This window comes from Acomys minous, assembly GCF_964271855.1.
Source record: "Acomys minous genome assembly, chromosome: 12".
NCBI classification, from domain to species: Eukaryota; Metazoa; Chordata; class Mammalia; order Rodentia; family Muridae; genus Acomys; species Acomys minous.
In genome coordinates this window covers 40,479,069-40,504,484 of record NC_140493.1, presented here as the reverse complement: position 1 = coordinate 40,504,484, position 25,416 = coordinate 40,479,069, and the positions used below count along the sequence as shown (strand labels likewise).

The window sequence follows — 25,416 nt, the reverse complement described above, 5'->3', positions numbered from 1 at the left end:
TACTACATAGTAAAAACCCTGTCTCAAGAAATCCAGTACACACACACTATAAATATGTGTATATATGTGTATATATGCACATATGTGCATACACGTGTACTCTGTATATAACACAGTTGTCAGTCAGACCTGAACCTGAAACCATTTGGAGTCAAGACCTACCGAGAACAGATGTGGGCTCTCTGCCATCTTCATTTCTGTAAGATAATTTTACTTCATTTTTAAAATCCATTGATCTCAAGACACCAACTCAAAACCTGCTGTGGTATTCTGTAGTGTATTCCAAATACTATATTGCTTGCTTGCTTTTATGGTTGGAAACTATGATGAGATAAATAGAGCTCCAAGGATTTGGAAAGGGGGTTGTAGGCCTTTACAGAGGACTAATACCTACCCTTCAAATAGATTCTTTAAATGTATCCTTTTGATTTATAAGGCTCTAATGGACCCATTGTTCTTTCTAGATGGAGTCCTTCACTGTTAGACTTAACATGTTTCTAATAGATGATTTCTTTGGCTCTTCTTTTTCCCGTTGTGAACTTGACTCAGTGCTGCTCGATCCTCTGCTGATTCCAATATGGATGACATTTGTAAGCTGCTACGAAGTACAGGCTATTCCAGCCAGCCAGGAGCCAAAAGACCACCCAACTACCCTGAGAGCTATTTCCAGAGAGTGCCCATCAACGAAACCTTCATCAGCATGGTCATCGGACGCCTGAGGTCTGATGACATATACAACCAGGTGAGAACCGAAGGGCCATTATCACTTCAAAGGTGGAATTTACATTCCACCTCCGTTCCTCCTTTTCTTCTTTCTTCCCTCCAGTGAGTCAGAACAGCCCCTAGAAACAATTTGCAAAAGCTTTGAACAACACTCCAGGGTCAAGGAAAGGACCTGTTAGTGTGGGTGAACCCGAGGTTTCAGAAAGAAGATGGGAAGTGAGCAGTTGGAAAGAAAGTGCATTCTTTTAAATCATCCACTCAGGAAACAGTTGTTGAGAGTGTGTGATACGTTCTTCATGGCTACATGCTGGGGATTTGTCACCAAAGAAGACAGGCTCTGCTCCCTACCCAGGGAGGTCCCATAGGTCTGGAAGGGATACAGCCACCAGAAGAGTGACAGTAGAATAAGCTGCATGTTAGTTTGAGGGGAAGCCTGTGTGCCACCAGCAGTGGTGACAGGATTGCCACTGGTGATAAAGTGGAGCAGAAGGGCAGTCTAGACAGAGCTGGCAGCCTGAGCAGGCCTAGAAAGATCCTGCAGCATCGTAAAGTCAGCTCATATGCTCCCCAGTGCGTGCATCACTAAGGAAAGCCGGAAGAGCATTGCTGTGCTCCGCTTCCCTTCCCATTGGGGAGCTCTCGCTCCTTTACCCTTGTCTTCACTCTGAGGGGAGAAAAGACATGGTTTCATGTATGTCTATATTACTATAAGGTAGGCTGGATCATCATAGAGCAAACCTGCCCTGGAACAGCTCTCTTTGTATCTGTTGCCCTTTGCTGAGACTAAAGTAGCCTCGCAGGAGATTTGTTCGCATGCCATTCTCCTTGCTGCACCTGGCAGCCCTGCAGAGTGGACATCATTGTCCCCATGTTGCTGTGGGGGAGGAGATGGCTGGGACACGTTTACCAGCCCTCTCCAGGTCACACGCCTGGACAGCAGACCCAGCCCATGCTGCTTGCTTGCCTCCCTCATCACAGCTTCCTCCTCCTTACTCAGGGCATGGTCCTTCTCTTAAGGGGGTGTGTTACAGTTCCGCCTTCATCAGCAGAAAAGTTAAGCTGCTGTGTTTGTTCTGTGCCTTACTCCACTCTGTCCAGCACCCCCTCCCTTCCCCTGGCCCTGACTGGTAATCAAATTCTCTTGTACCTTGGTATTTGGAAAGATGCTTGAAAAAGAGTTTCTGAAAATTTTGAAGTTTAGGAATCAGACTCTTCCAGCCAGGTATATGAACAATCTGGGGAAAAAGAGTTAGGCAAAGAAATGGGGAATTCTGGTTACTACCCCAGGCCTTTTCTAAGAATACACACAGAGACATGTACAGAAATCTGGGCTGGGCTGGGCTGGGCTGGGCATTCTCTAATGGAGACACACCAAGTACCGCACACCAGCTCAGAATCTTAACACTTCTATACACAACGGCAGGGGGGAGGGCGGGGGGGGGGGGGTGTCAGATCAGTGGTTCTCAACCTGTGGGTCACAACTCCTTTGGGGGCTAAACAACTCTTTTACAGGAATTTCCTAACACCACTGGAAAGCACAGATTTTTACATTATAATTCCTAACAGCAGCAAAATTACAATTATGTGGTAGCAACAAAAACAACGTTATGGTTGGGGTCACCACCACCTGAGGTACTGAAGGGCCACAGTATTAGGAAGGTTGAGAACCGCTGGGTGGGATGGTCTGGATAGGAGGTCTCTGTAGGTGAGCAGTCTCAGGCCGCATCATCTGGGAGAAGAAAACTGTGGTTGCTAGATTCTGCGCACATTGCCAACATCTGCACTCTGAGCAGAGGAAGCCTTGGCCGTCCCTCTCAGCCTCATCTCAGGAGAAGGTGAGAGTCTGAGATGTTGGGTCCCTTGGCTGTGTCCATCTCAGGAGTACACTTGCTACATCTGTCCTTGTGATGACACCTCCCTCCCTGCTCTTGGTAGCTCAAGTATGTAGGTGCAGTGTAGCTGGAGTCTTACCTACCACATAAGGATGTAGATCCTGAGAGCACAGACATGGGAAAGACAGATGGGAGAACACAGCAAAGGTGAGGACAGAGGCCGGCATTTCAGACTCCCAAGCCAGTGTTCCGTTCTTACAGGAGTTTAAGTGAGCGCTCTAGAAAGCAACTGTTGAGCTGGGCTAAGAAACTCCATTGAGATCAGGGAGGAATTTCACTGACTTGACAGACAACTAGAGATTGATTTTTAAAAATTGTGATTTTATTTGCTTGAAGTCCATAAGTTCCAAGAAATCCTTGTGTGGAACAAATACAAAAATGACAACAAGGAGGCCAAGGAGGATTAAGACTTTCTATTTTTGTAAGGAAAACACTGAATTGCAGTAGAAGGGAAGAGAACGTTGTGGGTTCTAAATAAGAGGAAAGAACAGAGTTCTGCCATTGCTCCCAGGGCCATGACCCTGAAAGCTGATGTGTGAGACTTTAGGAACTGGCTGCTGGCATCAGGCGTGTGTCATGGGCTGCTGTTGTGTTGCAGGTCTCTGCCTATCCTCTGCCAGAGCATCGCAGCACGGCCCTGGCGAATCAAGCCTCCATGCTCTACGTGATCCTCTATTTCGAACCTTCCATTCTTCACTCCCACCAAGCAAAAATGAGAGAGATCGTGGATAAGTACTTTCCAGATAATTGGGCAAGTATTCCTCCCCTTCTGTAAACTGTCACAGAACTAACTTCCTGGAGCCAAGTATGTTATACACAGATGGAACCCAAGCTTAGTGCTCAGAGGCAGGAGGTCAAGGGCTCGGGATCATGTTCAGAAATATAGTGACGTCAAGGCCAGATTGGGTGGGTGCAGAGATGGGGAGAGTGGGTGCAGAGATGGGGAGGGTGGGTGCAGAGATGGGGAGGGTGGGTGCAGAGATGGGGAGGGTGGGTGCAGAGATGGGGAGGGTGGTACAGAGATGGGGAGGGTGGGTACAGAGATGGAGAGGGTGGTACAGAGATGGGGAGGGTGGGTACAGAGATGGAGAGGGTGGTACAGAGATGGGGAGGGTGGGTGCAGAGATGGGGAGAGTGGGTGCAGAGATGGGGAGGGTGGGTACAGAGATGGGGAGGGTGGTACAGAGATGGGGAGGGTGGGTACAGAGATGGGGAGGGTGGGTGCAGAGATGGGGAGGGTGGGTGCAGAGATGGGGAGGGTGGGTGCAGAGATGGGGAGGTGGGTACAGAGATGGGGAGGGTGGTACAGAGATGGGGAGGGTGGGTGCAGAGATGGGGAGGGTGGGTGCAGAGATGGGGAGGGTGGGTGCAGAGATGGGGAGGGTGGGTGCAGAGATGGGGAGGGTGGGTACAGAGATGGGGAGGGTGGGTACAGAGATGGGGAGGGTCTCAGAGGAGTTGGGGGAAGAGGAAAACATAATTTAAAGTATATTGTATGGAAAATTTTTAATTAAAAATTTTTAAACAGAAATAAGCAGAACCCTTCTATATTTTCGCCTTTTTAATATTTTCCTTTTACTTATTGTATATGTTTCCATGTGTAGAGGTCAGAGGACAGCTTGGGGGAGTCATTTCCTTCTGCCAACAAGCTTTAGGGATTGACTCGGAGTCCTTAAGCTTGTTGGAAGGCACCTTTACCTCCTGAGCCACCTTTCCAGCCCTCTTCTTTTGCCTTTAACGTGGAAGCCAAAAAATGTTATAAATAATTAGACACAAAAAACAGGAGCAAAATTACCCTGTGTAGTGAGAAATTTTTGACATGAAGAACGAGTTAGTAAAAATAATTCTAAGCAAACACACTAATAGTTTGCTTAAAATAGATACTTTGAAAGAAAAATTGTGTATTAAAATATTTTCATAATTTGGCTATTGAGAATACAAGCCAGAACTGTTCATTCTTTCTGTTTTTTAAATAAGGGTCAGCTATTTATGAACTTAAGCTAGCAGGGTTCATCTAATTAGTCAAATTTTAAATAGAATCTTCACTTTCACAGCTAATAGATCTACTAAGTTTAGATAACTGTAGGGATGTGCTTATAGCATGTAAACTTAGTTTCATGTAAAGCTGGTGACACCTCACAGGTGAAGTGTACTAGAACAAAGAGTCTGTGGTAGCGCAGTGAATTGGCTCAGGTTCCCAGCGGGTCTGTTCCCTTCTCACTGCTGACGCACAGCCGCTGAGTCACCGCTGGCTGTCCAATGGCACCCTCAGTGCCCTGGTGGCATGAGACGAACAGCCAGCATGGAAGAGATAAGGGGCACTGTCAGCCTGTGGGGTGAACTCTCAGCTTGGAGTTGAGCAACCAAAGAGAAAACTCGATACTTCTGCTTCACCGTGCTAACCTGATATATGCCACCTGGAAGTACATCTGCCACACATGTGGCCCAAGAGGCTTTAAAAAAGATATGCCAGGCAAATGCTAACCAATAAACAGCTTGTGAGAAATTATCAGCCAATAGAGATGTCTAAGAAAACCATCAATAAAGACACATGATGTAAAATGCTTAGAAAGGATAGTCCACTGAGAGAATTGACAGTTGTGAAGTTACATGCATGCAATAACACTCAAAATACATAAAACAAAAATCTATAGATTCAGTGGGAAGATTGGCAAAACTAACTATGATGGAAAATTTTCATGTATATCTTCCAAACAAAAGTTTTTCATAAATGTTTCTTGAGTGTTTGAAGAATATATGTGAAAGTTGAAGAAGTATTGGAACATGAAAGAATTCAACTAAGTAAAAAAAAAATACTTTTGATAGCTTACAAACTATGTTCTCACTATTGTACAATTCAATTATAATTAACCATTAATTTAAAAGATGTGTTTAGCTGGGTAGTGGTGGTGGTACATGGCTTTAGTCCAAGAATTCAGGGAGGCAGAGGCAAATGGATCTCTGAGTTTGAGGCCAGCATAGAGTGAGTTTCAGGACAGCCAGAACTACACAGAGAAACCTTGTCTCAAAAAAACCAAAAGAGAGAGATGTGTTTAAATGTTTGAGAAAAAATACACAGCTAGATGGCTTTTGTATAAAAGAGGGAATCATATCAAATTAAAAAACAAAAACAACAATTAAAAATCGCCTTAAAGTTGAGTTTTGCAATATGAAAGTGCTACACAACAGTTGGTGGGAAATGAGTAAAACTGCTCTTAGAAGAATTTATTACATGAAATTTACTTTCTGGAAGGCAAGATAGAAAGTTAATAAATCAGGGGCCAGACTGATAACTCAGTGGTTAAGAGCATAGTTGTTCTTCCAAAGGACCTGAATTTGATTCCCAGCACCCATATGGCAGCTCACAACATGCCTAATTGTAATTCCGGGAGATCTGATGCCCTTCTGTGCTCTCAGTGGGTACCAGGCACACAAATGATACATAGACATAAACATAGGCAAAACACCTACACACAAAACAGAAATTAAAAGTCATTTAGTGTTGACATCAGTAGATTTGTTTGATAGCTTTCAAGAGCCCTCAGTGATTTTAAAAACTGTGTTACCATGTGCTTGCATGAGTGCATGTATGTGTGTGTATGTGTGCGTGCGCGCGTGTGCATGAGCATGTGTGTAGTAAGTCATGCACAAATGCCAGAGTTCAAGAGATTAAATTTAAGTCGCCAGGCTTGCATGGCAAATGTGTTTTCTCACTGAGCCATCTTGCCAGCCCCATCACTTTTACGAGCGTAAAAATAATTTTAAAAACTGAGCTAGGGGTGATGGTGCTATAGAAAGACCTCATCTCAAAAGGAAAAAGAAAAAGAAAAGCCAGTGCTTTTTCTTACTTGTCACTGCATGTCTCTTCCCTGTCACTTTCCTCATCTGGGAGGCTAGCACTCAGCACTTGGAAGAGAAGATTTGTCTCACTTTACCATGAAGGACACACTTGTCACTCTTACTCCAAAGAGTTCTTCCTTGTGTTTGTTTGGAGGGCAGTTTGTGCATAACTGCATTTCCTCACCCCTATTCTTGATGGGCTCGATGCTGGGCAGATGTCGACTGACTGTCCCCTCTTTCAGGTGATCAGCATTTACATGGGCATCACTGTCAATCTAGCTGATGCTTGGGAACCTTACAAAGCTGCAAAAACTGCTTTAAACAATACCCTTGACCTCTCCAACGTCAAAGAACAGGTAGGTGTGGTGAGTGACCGAGGGCGGCAGGCCTGCCTTACAGGAAATAAGCTAGGTACACATCCCATGGGACTTGGAAAATACACTCCTAGATGTCTATCTCACTGCATGACTAGAAGGCAAAAGGTGTACATCAGAGTTAATTATAGGTTTACACTTGGGTGGTAGAGGAAATTCAGGATTCGTGCCCTAAGAAAGAGTCAATATCTAAGATGAGTCAGTGTGACAGGACCACAGCTGACTTTGTCTGCCCTTGTGTGAAGACCATGTCCTGTGAACAGAGCTGGCTGAAGCTGCTAAGATCAAAATGAGTACTGCTTTGTTGCTGTGATTTAAGCTGGTGTGCGGTTGGCTTATTTAAGCACAAGAGCTACACTTGTTTCTAAGTTATGTGGCTATATTTTTTGTCTTTGGCAAGAACACCAGGCAAAATGAAATAGCTGAATAGATGAAGGAATATGAATAAAATCTTTTGTGCAAGCATGTACTTAGTATTTCTTAATGGCTCTGTGCTCCTGCCTGGCTTTCTGGTCATAGAGTTCCCATTGTATGTAGAACAATATTGGCTCCAGAACCTCTGTCGTGTTTTGTTCAAGTCAGTTGAATCCCTTAAATCATGCACAAAATGATGTCACTGTTGGCCTGTCTCCCAGAAGCATGTGAAGGAAAGTGGCGTTCGATACTTACCGATGACACAGCATTAATTCTCTGTTACTCGAATTCTTTTCCAATTTTACATTTTCTCGTTTGTGACATTGGAAGAAATGTCTTCAGAGTTTTAAAACCAACTTGACAGGGTTAGCAAGGCCTAACATAGGACCCTTATTGTAGTAAAAACAAATAGCCAGGATTCTAAAAGATTGGTTAGAACCATCACAATTTTGATCTACTGAGATGGACTTTTTATTCTTGTGGAAGCCTCTTCCTTTGTCTGGAGTGGTGATCCCAGCACTCAGAACACTAAGACAGACCCACTGTGAGATCAGGCCAGCCAGGGCTGCACAGCAAGACCCTGACTGAAATCCAAAGTCTGGTCTTTGAGTGTTTCCACTCTGTTCTGCATTTGTCAACTGCAACAGGAAGAACAGGCAACCTAGCTCTGTCTCTGTGCTTCCTTTCCTTCCAAGCTAAGAGTTAAAGGGATCAAGCCTGCATAGTGGTGTGCCCCTGGAATCCCAGCACTCAGGAGGCAGAGGCAGGCACATCTTTGTGAGTTCGAGGCCAGCCTGGTCTACATAGTGAGTTCCAGGCAAGCCAAGGTTACATGGTGACACCTTGTCTTAAAAAAATAAACAAATTTGAAGGGATCAGAGAAACCACCCAGTCCAGTTTGCAAACAGAAAACAGAAAACAAAATATAAAAGGATAAAACCAACAGTGTTTAATCACACCCCAAATTAAAATTGACTCTCTGAATTCTAAACACAATATTCCTTTTAAAATGGCTAATGAAAAAAATAAATAAAATAAAATGGCTAATGAAACTAGTCATGGTGGCATACCTATATTCCCAGGACTCCGAAGGCAGAGGCAGGAGGATTGCTGTGTGTTCAAAGTTCAGCATTATTACATCATGTAGAAATAACATTAAAAAGGGAAGTGGGGAGGGAGGGATGAACTGGTAGGTAGATGAAGGAAAGGCTTGTACTTGTTGGAGGATTCAACTGAATGTGATTCATTTTCAAGATAGCTCTTCTTGCATCTAATCGCAGCTTGTTGATTTTTTTTAATTTTCAAAGGCAAGCAGATATGCTAGTGTCAGTGAAAGAGTCCGCGCTCAGGTGCAGCAGTTTCTGAAGGAAGGTTACTTGAGGGAGGAGGTGCTTCTGGACAATATCCCAAGGCTGCTGAACTGCCTGAGAGACTGCAATGTCGCCATCCGCTGGCTGATGCTTCACACGGCGGACTCAGGTACTGCACACAGGCAAGCCCCACACAAAGCTTTGCACAGATCCGGGCTGGGTCACAATGCAGAGCATTTAGCAGAGGCTGGCTGCTGCAGGAGAGGCAGTTGACTGTTGAAGGGAGTGATTTTTGTGTCAACTTGGAGAGATCAGCCTCCCACCTGAGCAGATGTCACCTGTCAGGCACTGGTAGTAGCTGGGAAATATGAGGACTTGGGACTCCCATGTTCAAGAAGTATGTCACTGACCACACTAGGTAGACCAATTGAGAACGCACAAAAGGGGTTAACTTCAGACAATGCTATTCTGCTGACCTGAAAGTCAGGAAACTATGTTAGATTATCCCAGTAAACCAGGAGAGTGAGGCAGGCACATCAGAAACAGAAGTGGCACCAGGCATAGAATGTGGCCAACCAGTCCTGACATTAAAGGTAGGAAGGGCACAAGCCATGAGTGCAGGCAGCCCTTAGAGGCTAAAGGGGCAAGAAAAGCAATTGTCCCTAATTTGGGAATATCTGCCCTTTAGATTGTGGTATGAGGCTGTTATCCATAAGTGTGTTGGGCTGCATTCATAGCTATTCTGGGATGCATGTGGTCCTTGCTCCACAAATTAGACATACCTTCTTCACCTGCTAATACTTCTTAGAATTTTGCTTGAGTTTTGTTTCTGAGACAAAGTCTTGCCATATAGCTATGCCTGGCCACAGAGCTGCTATGTAGATCAGGCTGGCCTTGAACCTGTGGTGGTCTGCTCAAAAGCTAGGATGCACAGATGCACATCGCCACATAGGCGGAGCCCTCTGCTTTTCACCTCTCATCCAGTCATCGTCTCTCGAGGCCTTGCTCTGTGTCTTGTATTGCCTCACTTCCTGTTCTTTCAGCAAACCCTGTTGCTCCACCAGATCATTGCTTGGCCCCTCTATGACCCAGTAGCCACAGCCTCCTAGCTCCTGGAGCCAGATGCTCTCAGCCCCTTTACCTGCCATCCATTTCCACTTCCTAGGACCCATCCACAGTAGGACTTCCTCACACTTTATGTCCTTAAAAATGTGTAGACTTCCTTCTTAACTCTCTCTGGGTTCTTAAGTGTTTTCCACATAAGCTGTTTTCCAAGCTGTTTCATCATTTTCTTCTTGGTGTGTAGGTCCATGTGTACACTTTGCTTACAGTGTAAATTCAACATGCTCTAAGACTTTCTGTTTTTATCTATGTTCTTGCCTCTGTGTGTGCTATGTGTGCTAGAGTTTCTGTTTTGAGCTGTTTGGTATGGGTGCTGGGAAACAAACTTGTCCTCTGCAAGGACAGGAATTGCCCTTTTTTTACAGTTTTACTTTTAATACAGTTTACTTGTCTACACAAACTCCTTTTCTGACTTCAAGAATTTGCCCAGTGGCTCAGGTTATAATCTTCCCTACCAAATTCATATATATAAAACACAAGTTCTCACTTTAGCCTGTCCCAAAACCAGCTTTGGTCTTCCAGTGGCTCAGCCTCAGAGTTACCCTCTATGCAGCTGTGGTTGACAGCTGGGCCTATGTTCTGGAAGCCAATAGTCTCCTGGATTTGGACAGGGGTAAACTCCAGTGTACCAGAGATCTGGGCTTTCATCTTTAGCTATATCTATTTTCCATTTTTATGCCTGTCCAAAGTCCGACCTAATTGTACATGGGTGTTTTGCCTCTCTGGGCATGAGTTACACAAGGGGAAAGGAACTGCTTACTTAGCTTTCTGTTGTTACAGTCATGGTATGTGTGTGTGTGTGTGTCACTCCTCCTGCTCCACTGAAGCTCTCTCCCCAGAAGAGGCTGAGTCCGCATTACTTTGTAGCTGATGGAGAAACAGTACCCAAGCAACACTGGATGAGCACAGCTAACGAGCTGCAGAAGGTGGCCAGGTGGTTACCTTGGCTCTAGGATCAATTCCTGTACTTTTCTTGCCCTGAATTGTTCAGGAGCAGATCAAAGAGAGATGCTCAGGTCAAGGAAGACTAGACCCTCATATGTACCAAGAATTTAAATGTTACTGTGTGTGGAAGCATAAAGATATTTGCCCATCACCTGGATTAAGGCCCCCTCATCCAAAGGTGAAAGCAAATTAGTGCCAGGTCTTCTGTTTAACCTGAATTAAGACAAGTAAGCGGTGAGGGATACACCTCAGGTGGTAGAAACTTGGCCTAGCATATATAAAGCTCTCGGTCCAAACCCCCAGAAGAGCCCGAAACTGAGCATTTGAGCATGCATGTATAAACTCTCCAAGGGGTAGAGGCAGGAGGATCAGAAGTCCAAGGTTGTCCTCAGCTGCATAGCTAGTTCAAGGCCAGCCTGAAATACCAGAGACCTTTCCTCAAGAAGGAGGAGGAGGAGGAGGAAGAGGAAGCAGCAGCAGCATTAGTAGAGGGGGACCACAGATGGAACTCCTTTGGGGGTTCTGTGTTTAACCAGTGCCAGCATTTCTCCTCTGCCCAGGTGCTTTTGGGGAATGGATGAAGTACCAGATCGCTGCAGTGTCCCCAGCAGCTGAGCCTTTTCAGGAGGTGTGATGAGTAAATGTCTCCTGATGGAGGACTATAGAAATCAGTATGCAAAATGGCCTCACAGGTTTTACCACAACTGAGTCACCAGAAACACTCCATGATGCCTGAGCTCGCAGCAAGGGCCTGCTGGGGCTGCCCAACATCCTGCTCTACTCGGAGAGGGCTGAGCAAGCAGGAATGCACCGGTCTCAAACTGGTCATGGCTGGGCTTCAGCATGGTTTATCTGGGAACTCTCAACTTTATTTGTAGTCTAAATAGCTTTCATTTTGTAATTATTTTTGCCAAAGCCTACTTTTTTATTGTTTTTTAATTGGCCTGACAAATATAGTGTCTGTTACTTATTTACTTATATATTTTTGAGACATCATCTCACCCACTCCATAGCACTGGCTGGCCTGGACCTCAGCTCTGGTGCCTGCTTGTCCTTGAAGTGATGAGGAGCCCCTTCCTTCCCAAGTACTGGGGATTGCAGACTGAGCCATTACTCCCATCTCTCTGTTCTTTTAATCCATCTGTTTTATTTTAAATGGTTTTGCTTGGCAGCTAATAGGATAACTGAAAACCAGGATATCTGTTGGTTTTGTCTGTGGATCAGTCACTACCTAGTACTGTGACCTTGACCTAGTTGACTTAAATTCTCTACCTGGACAGTGCACAGAAAGCTCAGAGGGCCTTCCATGCCCTTTCAAAGAGCAGGATGGCCACATGTGTGGTTCTTCCTGTGTGGAGGTGCATGTTTCTTGTGGGAATTCCTCCTTCCCTGTTGTGTGCAGGGACCTAAACCTAGTTCTCTGGTTCCCTAAGAGAACTCAGCAGGGAGTACTCACAGGTGTGACTTAATACAGCAGACAGAAGGAAGGCACATCAGAAAAGGAAAAGGACGCGTGGGCAAGGCCAGAGGAAAGCAAGGCCATGCTTTCCAGAATCATCAGTCAGTGAAGTCACATGGACCTGCTAAACTTGCCCAGTAGGTGAGAAATGTTGCCGGCCATTTGGGCTTCTTAGACTCGGCTGCCCAGGGCCTCTATTGAGAGCTAATCACACAACCAGCTTCTTCTGGCAGATACCAAGAGGCACCAAAGAACAAAAGCAGCCTTCAGCATTTTCTGCATTGTTGGCATAAACAGTTAAGGCCTCGAGAATCATTTCTGACAGTCCTCAGAATGGCGAGAACTCTGCCCAAAACTCAAAATTCCCAGATACCACAAGAGCCGACCTAGAAAGCAGATCTCTGCAGCTAGCGGTTTCAGGTTGCCTTTCTGCATCTGAAGGGCATGATGGACCCTACACCAGGAGCACATTCAGAGAGGTGGGACGTGAGGAGACTTGTCTCCTGTGAAGTGTGCCAGAAGGCTCGGCCGAGCCACTGCGGGCAGTTAGGAAGAGCCGACCCTGAAATGCTTACCAAGCGCGTTCCCAGAGTTGTCCTGTATTCAACAGTGACTCGGGGACTAGTGTGGCCGTGTCAGGGTTAGTTACAAGTCCAGCTGTCACAGCCAGGCAGCTGTGCTCCACAACATGGATATATGATGTTCCCAGCCTACTGCGGGTAGACGTTTTGCTTAACACTCTTTAAATACTGAAAGTGAAGGGAGGTACTTAAGAATCCATCTATTTCATAGGTATTTTCTATACATTTTATCAGTGAGAAATTCTTCTTCCCCTTTCTAGCCTGTGACCCAAACAACAAACGCCTTCGTCAAATCAAGGACCAGATTCTGACAGACTCTAAGTACAATCCCAAGATCCTCTTCCAGTTGCTGTTGGACACTGCACAATTTGAGTTTATACTCAAAGAGGTAAAAATATTAAATGAATAGCCTTAGTCCTTAGAGATTTTTTTTGTGTTTAAAAATATTTTTCAGAGCCAGGTGTGGTGGCACACACATTTAACCAGCACTCAGAAGGCAGAGGCAGACAGATCTCTGTGAGTTTGAGGCCAGCCTGCTCTACAAAGTGAGTCTAGGACAGCCAAGGCTACACAGAGAAACCCTGTCATAAAAAAAAAAAGAAAAGAAATCAGAAAACATGATTTAGTTGTGTCTCTGAGTCAAGCTACAGCTTCAGTCTGCCTGGCACTGTTTTTTTTATAGAAAGTGACAGAATTAAGCATTTAACAACATTTTGTTACTGGGGAAGTATATCAGGTTGTGGAGATTAGTCTAATGAGAAATATAGACATTTATGAGAATCACACTCATGAAAATCTATGCAAAAACTGGGGTTTGGGTCTTGGGAGATAACACAGAGGTTAACGGCTTGCTGAGTGTCTTAGTGAGGGTTACCATTGCGGTGATGAAACACCATGACCAAAGCAGCTTGGGGAGAAAAGGGTCTATTTAGCTTACACTTCCGTGTCACTGTTCATCATGGAAGGAAGTCAGGACAGGCATGCAAACAGGGCAGGACCCTAGAGGCAGGCGCTGATGCAGAGGCCATGGAGGGGTGCTGCTTACTGACTTGCTCTTCATGACTTGCCCAGCCAGCTTTCTTATAGAATCCAGGACCACCAGCCTAGAGATGTATCACTCACAATGGGCTGGGCCCTCCCCCATCAATCACTAATTTAGAAAATGCCCTACAGGCCTGCCTGCAGCCTGATCTTATGGACGAATTTTCTTATTTGAGGTTCCATCCTCTCAGATTACTTTATTTTATGCCAAGTTGACATACTCAACTTAGTAAGTTGAGGACTAGAATTCAGATCCCTAGAACCCACTTAGATGCCAAGTGGGCATGGCAGCCCACCAGTAGTAGCAACTTCCTAACGTGAGATGCAAATCCCAGTGCAAGCCGGCCAGTAAGACCAGCAAGCTCCCAGTTTGACTGACCACTCCTTCGTCGGTAGATGAGATGAAAGAGTGACCAAGGAGGATTCCAGCATTTAACTTGGACCTCCATGTGCATGCTGACCCACATGCATGTACAAATGTGCTTAGGCACAGGCACGCACACCGTACATAAGCATTCCTGGGAACAGAAGCCAGAGCTTCTGAAGACCCTTAGAGAAGGATCTGCCACAGTGACACACAAAGCAAGGGAGCGTGCTGGAGAACATCGCAGAGACGGGCGACCAGACAGCCACGCTCTCTACAGCCATCTCTCAGTTATATCACTTGTGTGTGCAACAGTGCTCCCTTACGAACATATTATCTTGGCTGCATGTGGTGATGTGTGCTGTCAATCCCAGCCAGGCCAGGCCTGGGTCTGACTAAGCAAGTTTACATCTCTAATCAAGAGTCATTTTCACTGGACTCTGGAATCAGGGGAAGCAGCTTGCTTCTGTCAGGAGGACACAGAAGAGAGAGAGAACCAACTCCAGAAAGCTTGACCTCCCCGTGTACGTGTGCCCATGCTCCCACACATAGGATGTATGCACACACAATAAGTGAAGTTTGTTTTAAACAAATGAATGCAACAGCCATGCTCTGTCTGCAGTTCTGTCTCACCAGATAGGAACACCATTGAGTTCAGTGAATAGCTTATGGGGGACCTGAAGCCACTCAGCCTGAAATCAAGGTTGTTTGGTGGTGTTGCTTTGCCACTGTTAAATGACACTGATTTATCCCAGGCACTCAGGGAAGATTCAGCCTAAGTATCCTTTGTGGATAACCTCCTCCACAGACGCCACAGCCTCACCTACAGCTGACCAATGCAGATTCTCTTAAGAGAAAAATTAGTACCCATGCATATTTATCTCATAAAAGCACAGTGTAAAAATTCTGTGCTTTCTGTGATATAGCATAGCATTTGATTAGATATCTCTGGTGTGTGTGTGTGTGTGTGTGTGTGTGTGTGTGTGTGTGTGTGTGTAATATGTATATTATATGTATATGTATTGTATATTTATACATATATAATGTATACATATATTGTGTGTGTGTGTGTGTGTGTGTATAGTAATTTTGTTTCCAAGGGAGAAAAATACAACCTTGAGTTGCAAACTCTATCTGCATAGGTCATGGAGAGAATTAACAAACAGAATTGCCATCTACTGCAACAAGAAAGGGCCTAAGTAGGTCATTTAGTTCATTACCTCATCCTCTAACAAGCCAGTTCTCAACCCTCTTGTGACTAAGTTGGAATCATGAGTGTTGTTCTCTAGAAAAGGCCATAGAGCAAATATAATTTCATATCAAGTGCTGATTCCCAGGCCTACCCAAGACCTTCTGAATTGAATCTTCAAGGCCTGGAAACTTTTGAAGCCTTCTGTATGTGCACGCAGCCTGGGAACACCTGTCTGGCTTTCCTCTTCATATTTATAATGTAATGATGCAAAGAGATGGCATCAGCATCAATGGTAATTTCTGGTGCATCCATGTACACAGACTAAATTTCTGTGGGAGTATGTTGTATGTATGTGTGTTTTCATGTATAGGTAGGTAGAGGTGTGTGTGTGTGTGTGTGTGTGTGTGTGTGTGTGTGTGTGTGTGTGTGTGTGTGTATGCGCGCGCGGCATGCATATGGAGGCCAGAGTTGATATTGGCTGCCTCTTAGGTCACTTTCAGTTCATGTGTAGTCTCTCACAAAACCCCAGAACCCAGCAATCCAGCTAGTCCAGCTGGCTGGCTTTCTCTGCCTCCACACCTGCCTGATTTTTGTGAGTTCTGGGGATCTGAATCTGGTCCTTACTTGCCCTTCAAGTGTCTTATCCACTGAGCCACATCTCCGGCCCTCTGCTACATGTTCTTTTAAAGTAAGTTGGATTCATTGAGGATCTCTGTGTAAACTGTCTGACCTGAACTTTCTCTTGAGTAAATAAATATTTCCATCTTGTCAACAGATGTTCAAGCAAATGCTTTCAGAGAAACAGTCCAAGTGGGAGTATTACAAGAAGGAGGGCTCCGAGCGCATGACCGAGCTCGCTGATGTCTTTTCTGGGGTGAAACCATTAACCCGAGTGGAGAAGAACGGTAATTGCTGTGGGGGAGTTACGGGTGTGCTTAGATTGTTGACGCCTTGGGAACTGGCTGGTGCTTTCCTGGTTGCTGTCAGAGAATCCCTGGCAAAACAAATTAGAGAAGGGAGGGCTTATTTTGGCTCACAGTTTGAGGGTGCAGCCGGTCTTGGCAGAGGCGATGTGGAAGCAGGGCTTGAGGCTTCTGCAGGCAGGAAGGGCAGGGTAAGTGCTGCTGCTTGGCTTACTGTCTTCTTTTTAAGTCCACCTCAGCCGATGGGCTGGTGCTGCCCACTCTCACGGTGGGCCTCCCCCTTTAAGCCTCTCTGGGAAGGCCACACAGACATGCCCACAGGTGTGTCTCACAGCTGCTTCTAAACCCAGCCAAGCAGGGTATGGGATTAACCTTCACTCTGACCATGTCAACAAACCCTGCTCTCATCAGACGTAACTGTCCCGCATGGCCGTGCTCTTAGCAATCTGTGTTTAGTCTGTGCCACTTCCAGCTAGAGTTCATGTTCCAACCTATCTTTGAAGTATGAACTAGTGTTTCCTATAGCTCTGGTTCACAGCTAGGGCTGAGAGCCATAATCCACCCCACCCGGTATTAGATAAAACTCAGTGTATTGATTTGCAGCTGGGGGAAGGAAATGAAGGCTAGGGAGCTCTGCGGTCTTCTAGAAGTGCTTGCTCCCTGGGTTACTGATAGCTATGGCCTAGACCCCAAGATTCTTATCTCCTGATCTTGTTCCCAGAGCACAGGCCATCAAGTGGGGCCGCAGGATGAGTTTGTTTGTTTTGTTTTGTTGGTAGTGGCGGTGGTTTTGTTTTGTTTGTTTGTTTGGTTTGGTTTGGGGTTTTGGTTTTTCAAGACAGGGTTTCTCTGTGTAGCCTTGGCTGTCCTGGACTCGCTTTGTAGACCAGGCTGGCCTCAAAGTCACAATGATCCACCTGCCTCTGCCTCCCGAGTTCTGGGATTAAAGGCGTGTGTCATTGTGTCCACCTCCCACAAGCAGTTTTTTAAAGGAAACATGCTAAGTTTTACTTTAATGATTTTGATCCTGAGTCTTTTAGGAAATCTTACCTTGGTTCCTAGCACCTACGTGGCAGCTTATGAGTGTCTGTAAATCCAGCGCCATGAGACCTGACACCCTCTTCTGTCATCTGCAGGCACTATACACATGTGACACATATACATACATATAGGAAAACACACATACACATAAAATTAAAAGAAATACATCTTTTTTTAGAAATCTTTCCCAAAAGACAGTCTGACCACTAAAGTCATAAGTACTATGGCACCCCTAACCTATTCAGAATCCCCACAACCCTCTGCTCCCACCTCGAAGTTCTGCCATGTTAGCCTCCTCCTTGCCCAGAAGCTTCTGCTTCTATTTGTCCTTCACCTTAGAGATAACTTTCTTCATTTCTGACAACCCACGTCTCTATCCACCTTCACTTCTCCAGAAAACTCCTCAGTAGGTCCATGTCCTGTCCAACAGCCAGCGCCCTCCAACCCTCTCCAAGTCCACGAACACCTTAGCCCTTCCTGTTAGCAGCCTGAGTGTGGGCCTTTAACCCTTCAGTAGTCAGGATCACAGGCTGAGCTGTTCATGCACAAAATCCAGCCTGTGCTGCTAGGGCACCTGTCCTCCACATTGTTGTTGATGGTCGGAGAACTGTTGGGCGCGTTGTTTATCACGTGGTAGAAGTGCCGTGAGAACTGCATTCGTAACAGATGGCTTACATCCAAGGCTACAGGCATTCTGGGTCTCAATGTGATTTCCTTGTTCTTATATTAATAGAAAATCTTCAAGCTTGGTTCAGAGAAATCTCAAAACAAATACTGTCTCTAAATTATGATGATTCTACTGCTGCAGGCAGAAAAACTGTGCAACTGATCCAAGCTCTGGAGGAGGTAAGAACGGCTGTTTAAACCACAGGGCTTGGGCTGGAGAGTCAGCTCAGCAGTGAGGGTGTGCTGCTGCGCTGAGCTGCTCCTTCAGAGGTGCAAGTCCCATTCCAGTCCCACAGCAGGCGGCTCACAGCCACCTGGAGCTCCGATGCCTCTGGCCCCTGAACACCTGCACTCGTACACATGCGCACACTCAGATAAGACAACACACACACACTTAAAAATAATTTTTAAAACCTTGAAACTATGTCTTAGGTGAGAAGTTACACCTTATAACCCACCTAATAAAAATATATCTAAGAGTATAGTTCATCAGAAACAATCCCTGTAGTGTTATATTCATTATTTTAAAATTAGGATAATGACTGAGTGGTCAGCATTAGGAGAGCTATAGCAAGAATTGGGAATCTGAACTTGAATAAATGCATATTTTAGAAACAAAATTATGAAAATAACATAGAAATATAGGGGATATTATGATAAGGTGTAAAAACAAAAATGTAGGTCTATGCCATCTTTTAGGTATGTAAAATGTGTGTGTGTGTTTGGAGGGAAATAGTAGAAGTAAATACGCGAGAAATAAAAGTAGTTACATAGTGATATTTTCCTTTTCTGAAATGTTTAAATTTTATATATCCTCAAAAATGACTACACTCAAAGAAGTGACTCTACATCACCATTCTTAGAGTTTTAGTTATCTGTCGATGTAGGCTTAAAATGTGACATAAGGGTATCAGCACACTACCTCAGACTAACTATTCAAAGCATCAGCTATACTCTTTCCTTTTGTTATAATTAACATTTTTCATGTACAAGGTTATTCTGATAGTCACTATAAATAGCAACTTTATCTAATACTTCCAGTTAGCTCAGAGCATCTTACATAAATGTGTATTTGTTGGGGATTTCCTAATCTGTACTATAGCTATAAACAGCTTCATAAACCTCCGTTTTTGTTATGTTTTGTTTTGCCATATTTATTTTGGCATAGAGCCCAGACCTCTTGAGTGGCACATGAAAATTTGAGGACATTAAGGAAACTGCGAGAATGTAGCAGTGTACTGTACCAGCACTTTGGTTGTGCTGTGACCCAGTACAGTTTTAGTAGTGTGGGCATACTCAGGAAGATTGTTTTCCAAGGTGTGGTGTTTCTTCTAAAGTGGACGATGAGCGTGCTGCCTTGTTATGTTCTCTAGGCATGGGAGAAGAGCAGGAGGCAGTTCCTAATCCCAGATACTGTATCCTTTCTTAGAACTTATCTTATAGATTGCTGAAGCTTAATTTGAAATGAAAACTTTGTCAAAAAATTGTTAGTGAGTGAGTAGTTTATTTGAAGGGGAAAAAGTGCACTGAAGAAGTTTTTTGGATTTCTATAATGCAGGTTCAGGAGTTTCATCAGTTGGAATCAAATCTGCAAGTTTGCCAGTTTCTGGCTGATACCCGGAAGTTTCTCCATCAAATGATCAGAACCATCAACATTAAGGAGGAAGTCCTGATCACAATGCAGATTGTTGGGGACCTTTCTTTTGCCTGGCAGTTAATTGACAGGTAATGTGGAAACACTGATGTTTACCTTTGATGAAGGCCAGGAGGTCCATCTGCTTACCGTGTGTCCCTCTTTACAGTTTCACATCCATCATGCAAGAAAGCATAAGAGTAAACCCGTCCATGGTTACCAAACTCAGAGCTACATTTCTAAAGGTAAGCAGAGAGTGGCCATGTCCATCCTCTGGCAGAGGAAAGAGTCAGCCTTTTCTCTACCATCATCTGTCAGTATGGTGTAATCCACTTTGCACTAAACATTTATGAAACATTTCATTAGTGTCTTAGAAAATGTTCTAGATCCTGCAGCATCAAATATTCAGCCAAGGTTTAGCTCTTTATGTAAAAATAAAAAGTAAGTCTATGGCTTGTTATCAGCAAATGGTTGATCTCTATCTGATATAGACCTATGTGCTGGGACCACATAATAGTTTCTTGAGTGAAAAGATATCATGAACACAAAGAGCTTCCGTGGCATAGCAGCAGCGTGGTTCAGAGTTGCTTAGCACAGCGGCTTCTCCACCTCTCTCTCAGCATCGCTAACTCAGTCAGCAGAGGGCCTGATAACGGACATGTCTCACAAGTTCCCAGCTGCTTCCGGTGGTCAGTGGGAGAAACACTGCTACAAAAGCAGATGGCCGCAGGGGTTGTTTTGTTTTATTTATTTACTTTAAACTTTTCATTGATTCTTTGTGAGTTTCACATCATCCACCCTGGTTTTACTCATCTCCCGGTCCCTTCGTATCAGTCTTCCACCCTTGTAACCTCCACCCCAAAATAAAAACACCAACCAAAAAAAAAAAAATTAAGCACAGAAAACATCTTGTTGTGGAAGCTGTAGTATGTCACAGTGTGTCCGCACATCTTTGCCTACAGATGCACATTGCAATGAGTCATTGGTCTGTTTGAGGTCTCTGGCTTCTGTGACACCATCAATATCAGATCCTCACTGGGATCCCGGTTATCCTGTTGTTCTTCTGTGTCATAGTTATCCTGTTGTTGCCCTGTGTCATGGTTATCCTGTTGTTGCTCTGTGTCGTGGAGATCCTGTTGTTGCTCTGTGTCATGGAGATCCTGTTGTTGCTCTGTGTCATGGTTATCCTGTTGTTGCCCTGTGTCATGGTTATCCTGTTGTTGCCCTGTGTCATGGAGATCCTGTTGTTGCCCTGTGTCATGGAGATCCTGTTGTTGCTCTGTGTCATGGTTATCCTGTTGTTGCCCTGTGTCATGGAGATCCTGTTGTTGCTCTGTGTCATGGAGATCCTGTTGTTGCTCTGTGTCATGGTTATCCTGTTGTTGCCCTGTGTCATGGTTATCCTGTTGTTGCCCTGTGTCATGGAGATCCTGTTGTTGCCCTGTGTCATGGTTATCCTGTTGTTGCCCTGTGTCATGGAGATCCTGTTGTTGCTCTGTGTCATGGTTATCCTGTTGTTGCCCTGTGTCATGGTTATCCTGTTGTTGCCCTGTGTCATGGAGATCCTGTTGTTGCTCTGTGTCATGGTTATCCTGTTGTTGCCCTGTGTCATGGTTATCCTGTTGTTGCCCTGTGTCATGGAGATCCTATTGTTGTTCTGTGTCATGGTTATCCTGTTGTTGCCCTGTGTCATGGAGATTCTATTGCTGTTCTGTGTCATGGTTATCCTGTTGTTGCTCTGTGTCATGGTTATCCTGTTATTGCTCTGTGTCATGGTTATCCTGCTGTTGCCCTGTGTCATGGAGATCCTGTTGTTTCCCTGTGTCATGGTTATCCTGTTGTTGCTCTGTGTCATGGTTATCCTGTTGTTGCCCTGTGTCATGGAGATCCTGCTGCTTTGGATCAGCAAGACCAGCCATTTCACGCACCCCAACAGTCCACAGATGATGTTGATTTGGGGGTGGGCCAACTCAAATCCCTGGTATTTTAATGTGTTGTCAGAACCCACGTGAGGCATGCGGACACTTTGTAGATGTTTCCTTCTATTGAGTGAAGTGCAAACGTCGTGTTGTAAATTCCACTTTCGGGAAATAGATTTCTAGGGCTTTTATGAAGCAAGAAACAAATGTGTGTTGTTTCCTTCCAGCTTGCCTCTGCTCTTGATCTTCCCCTGCTACGTATTAATCAAGCAAATAGCCCTGACCTCCTCAGTGTGTCCCAGTATTATTCGGGAGAATTGGTCTCGTACGTGAGAAAGGTAAGAAGTGTCTCCGCCTGAGTTTCACTGGCTAGCTGCTGCCCTAAGCAGTGCCCTGATGGAGCATCCTGTCCTCCAGGTTTCTTTCCAGAAGTTTCCAATACCCCAAAATAAACATATTATTCTTACTGCACCTGCAGACATGCAAGTGTGATTTTGCTTTCTAAGGCAATCATGCTGATTTTCACCCACTTTTGGCCTCAGAGTTGTAGAAGCTGAGGAACAGAGGTGATGTAGCCTCTTCAGAGTCAGAGCTGGCTACTCAGGTGCAGATCACAGCTCACGCAGCCTTACCAGAATCTAGTGTAGGTCTTCTGGAGAATTTTGGTCCTTGTTCCAAACATTTGTGATGGATCAAGAACCCAGCCATGTCTGAGTTCAGAATCAGTCTGTATCATACACTGGCTGAGGACTGTTTTAAACTTTTTCATGTGCATTGGTGTTTGCTTGCATCTATATCCGTATGAGGGTGTTGGGTCCCATGGAATAGGAATTACAGACAGTTGTGAGCTGCCACATGGGTGCTGGGAATTGAACTTGGGTCTTCTAGAAGAACAGCCAGTGCTCTTAATCCCTGAGCCATCTCTGCAGCCCACTGGCTGAGAACTTCCTGAGATGTTACTGACATATTCAGCATTGGTCTCTTAAATCTGTAATAGGAGCCTGATAAATCATCCTGAGCATTTTGGGGATTAACATACTCTCTGAACAGTTAATGGTGGGGGGGCGTGAGCATCTGCTTTCTAGAAGTTGTTTGTTTTGAGACAGCTTACTGTATGCTGTGGCTGGCCTGGAACTTGCCATGTAGACCAGGATGGCCTTGAACTCACAAGAGATTTTTCTGCCTCTGCCTCCCTGGTGCTGAGATTAAAGGCATGCATCACATAGCACTCTTCTAACAGTTTAAAGACAGTTCTTTTAAATTTCTCAGCATCTCTCATTATGAGCAAACTGCCATCCTACACACTGGTACCCTTCTTGCTGTCATACACACTGTTCATCAGCTGAAAGACAAATTAGTATAGGTACTCACCTGACCTTCTTCCCTGTCTTTTCATCAAAGGTTTTGCAGATCATTCCAGAAAGCATGTTCACATCTCTTCTAAAAATCATAAAGCTTCAGACCCATGACATCATCGAAGTGCCCACCCGCCTGGACAAGGACAAGCTGAGGGACTATGCTCAGCTCGGCCCACGATATGAGGTGACATATTCCTGTGCTTTCTGTCTTTTGATATTTGAAGCCCCAACCCATAAAACATCACAGGCCAGTGGCTCGTGGCACATCCCAGGGACCAGCAGGTCACCTGTGATTGTGTTCTCCCACTCTCAGCAATAACGTGGTTTGCAGTTCAGTGCACTCGCACCATCACTCTTGACAATGCCCTAGTGCCCTTAAGAGCCTTCCTCACCCATGAGTCCTCTGGAGAGATGGAGCTCTTTTCCTCTTGAGCACTCTGGCATTGCCCTTGTTCTTCTGTGTTACACGACCTGGACATTTCACATCCATGCTCCTCCCTTGTACATACAATAGTCAACTTATGGTCACATTCCAGAACATCCTTTATAAGTTGAAAATGTTAAGTGAAAAGTGCATTTAGTACAACCAGGCAGCTCAGTACAGCAGCTTATCTTGAGGCCAGTCCTGGAGTTTAGACATGAGAAACAGAACCCAGAGAAGGGAAGTGCTGTGTTAAAGGATGGAGAACTGCTGACAGCGACTGTCCTCCAGCCTAGCTAGCAGCAGTCTTTCCTTTGCCCCAAGAGCCTCACTTCCATCCCTAGTGCATGCACACCGCTGTCCTTTACACAGCCACAGCCATTTCCTGTTGCCTTCGCCCACTGCAAGACTGTGGGCCAATCCTTTAGCCTTGCAGTGAAGTGAGGACGCTCCTGTGATCTATTTCCTCTCCCCTTTCTCTCTGTTAAAGGTTGCCAAACTCACTCACGCCATCTCCATCTTTACCGAGGGCATCTTGATGATGAAAACGACCCTGGTGGGCATCATCAAGGTAACAGTAGTGCTGCTGCTCTGGTTAGGCTGGGGCTATTTGTTTGATTTTTCTGGTAATTACATACGGAACATATGTGACCATCTGGTGTTGCTCAGGAATTTTGCTTTTGAAGGAGCATTATAATCCTGGTTGCTCATAATTAAAGACAACCATATGACATGAACTTGGAATTTCACCTCACCATCTCCTACTGGCTATAAGAGAACACACGTTACATATAATGAAATAATTAAAATGTGAAACAATTAGAAACTGTCCATATCTGCCATCTTGGTAACATGTTGTAAAATATCGTGAAACTTACTGAGCTGGACAGAGTCCTGGGGAGGCAATAGGACTAAATCTCAGTGCCCCCTGGAACAATGGAAGAGGGACAGAGATTCAGACATCTAAACCATTTAGTGATGAGGTGGGAGAATGCTGCACTGCAGGCCCTGCTAGCCGCCTCCCGTTCTTCCTGACCTGCTTTTTCCTGACTGCATTGAGTGCCTTTGGCTTGCACTTAGGTGGATCCCAAGCAGCTGCTGGAGGACGGAATAAGGAAGGAGCTGGTTAAGCGGGTTGCTTTCGCCCTCCACCGAGGACTGATCTTCAACCCTCGGGCCAAGGTACAAGTGCCAGAGTGGACCTGTCACTCAGCCCACAGTGTGCACTGACCACCCTCCTAACAAGATAGGTCCGTCTCTTCTGAACATCCAGTATGTGTGGGGTGGTGCCAACAACCGATACGTTTTTGACCTTTCCTATAGTCCACTCAAAAGAAAATCCCTTTTAAAACCAACGCACTCGTCCCCTGCACATCCCATGTTTAAAAAAACTGAACTGACGCTTACAATTCAGAGTTACTTATTGTCCAAAGAACTTGTTCACCATAACACAGATAGAAACTATAAAACCTGTGAGGTTTTTTAAAGTTTGCATTTTCTACTTAAAAGTATAGTAGTTTTCTAAGGAAAAAAAATGAATAGGCCTGAAATTTTTACATAAGAAATGTTTCACTTCGGTAAATTGAGCTGAAGTGTTATATGTACACTCTTAGATGTGTCTCTCAGTAGATTCAGTGAAGTTACCAGTATTCATTGTCCTGTCCTGTACATGAGGCTTCCTTCCCAATTGAGTGACGCCTGCTCTTGGCTGAGTATCTAACAACCCTGCTGGTCAGCCTCGGTGCGGAAGGAAGTGTTTCTAAAGTGTTGGCTGTGTGTGAAGCCATGACTGAGGTCCCTGAGCATCTGTGTAGGTGCTAGTTTGACAGCTTGCTCCCACTGATGCTGTCCTGTCCTCTTCTCTATAGCCAAGTGAGCTGATGCCCAAGCTGAAAGAGCTGGGAGCCACCATGGACGGATTCCATCGTTCTTTTGAGTACATCCAGGACTATGTCAACATTTATGGTCTGAAGATTTGGCAGGAAGAAGTCTCTCGTATTATAAATTATAATGTGGAGCAAGAATGTAATAACTTCTTAAGAACAAAGGTATTTAACAAGTTTTTAATTCTTGGCTATATTCTTATATATATATATATATATATATATATATATATATATATATATATATATATATATATATATATATATTATCTCGTAATATTTAAAATACACACTCCAGCAAATTATAGCAATAAC

General features: G+C 44.8%; 1 protein-coding gene across 1 annotated transcript in view; it reads left to right on the top strand.

Moving 5' to 3' along the window:
* The window catches only part of WASHC5 (WASH complex subunit 5), a 53,748-nt gene that overhangs the window by 11,390 nt on the left and 16,942 nt on the right, over positions 1–25,416 (top strand). Inside the window, exons 6-19 of the mRNA XM_084749148.1 lie at positions 550–742; positions 3,214–3,366; positions 6,698–6,811; positions 8,551–8,722; positions 12,921–13,048; positions 16,033–16,162; positions 17,955–18,067; positions 19,446–19,612; positions 19,690–19,765; positions 21,667–21,777; positions 22,841–22,981; positions 23,709–23,789; positions 24,299–24,400; positions 25,087–25,266. Of these exons, the coding sequence (XP_084605274.1) occupies positions 550–742; positions 3,214–3,366; positions 6,698–6,811; positions 8,551–8,722; positions 12,921–13,048; positions 16,033–16,162; positions 17,955–18,067; positions 19,446–19,612; positions 19,690–19,765; positions 21,667–21,777; positions 22,841–22,981; positions 23,709–23,789; positions 24,299–24,400; positions 25,087–25,266 (1,861 nt within the window). The remainder of the gene's footprint in view (positions 1–549; positions 743–3,213; positions 3,367–6,697; positions 6,812–8,550; positions 8,723–12,920; positions 13,049–16,032; positions 16,163–17,954; positions 18,068–19,445; positions 19,613–19,689; positions 19,766–21,666; positions 21,778–22,840; positions 22,982–23,708; positions 23,790–24,298; positions 24,401–25,086; positions 25,267–25,416) is intronic.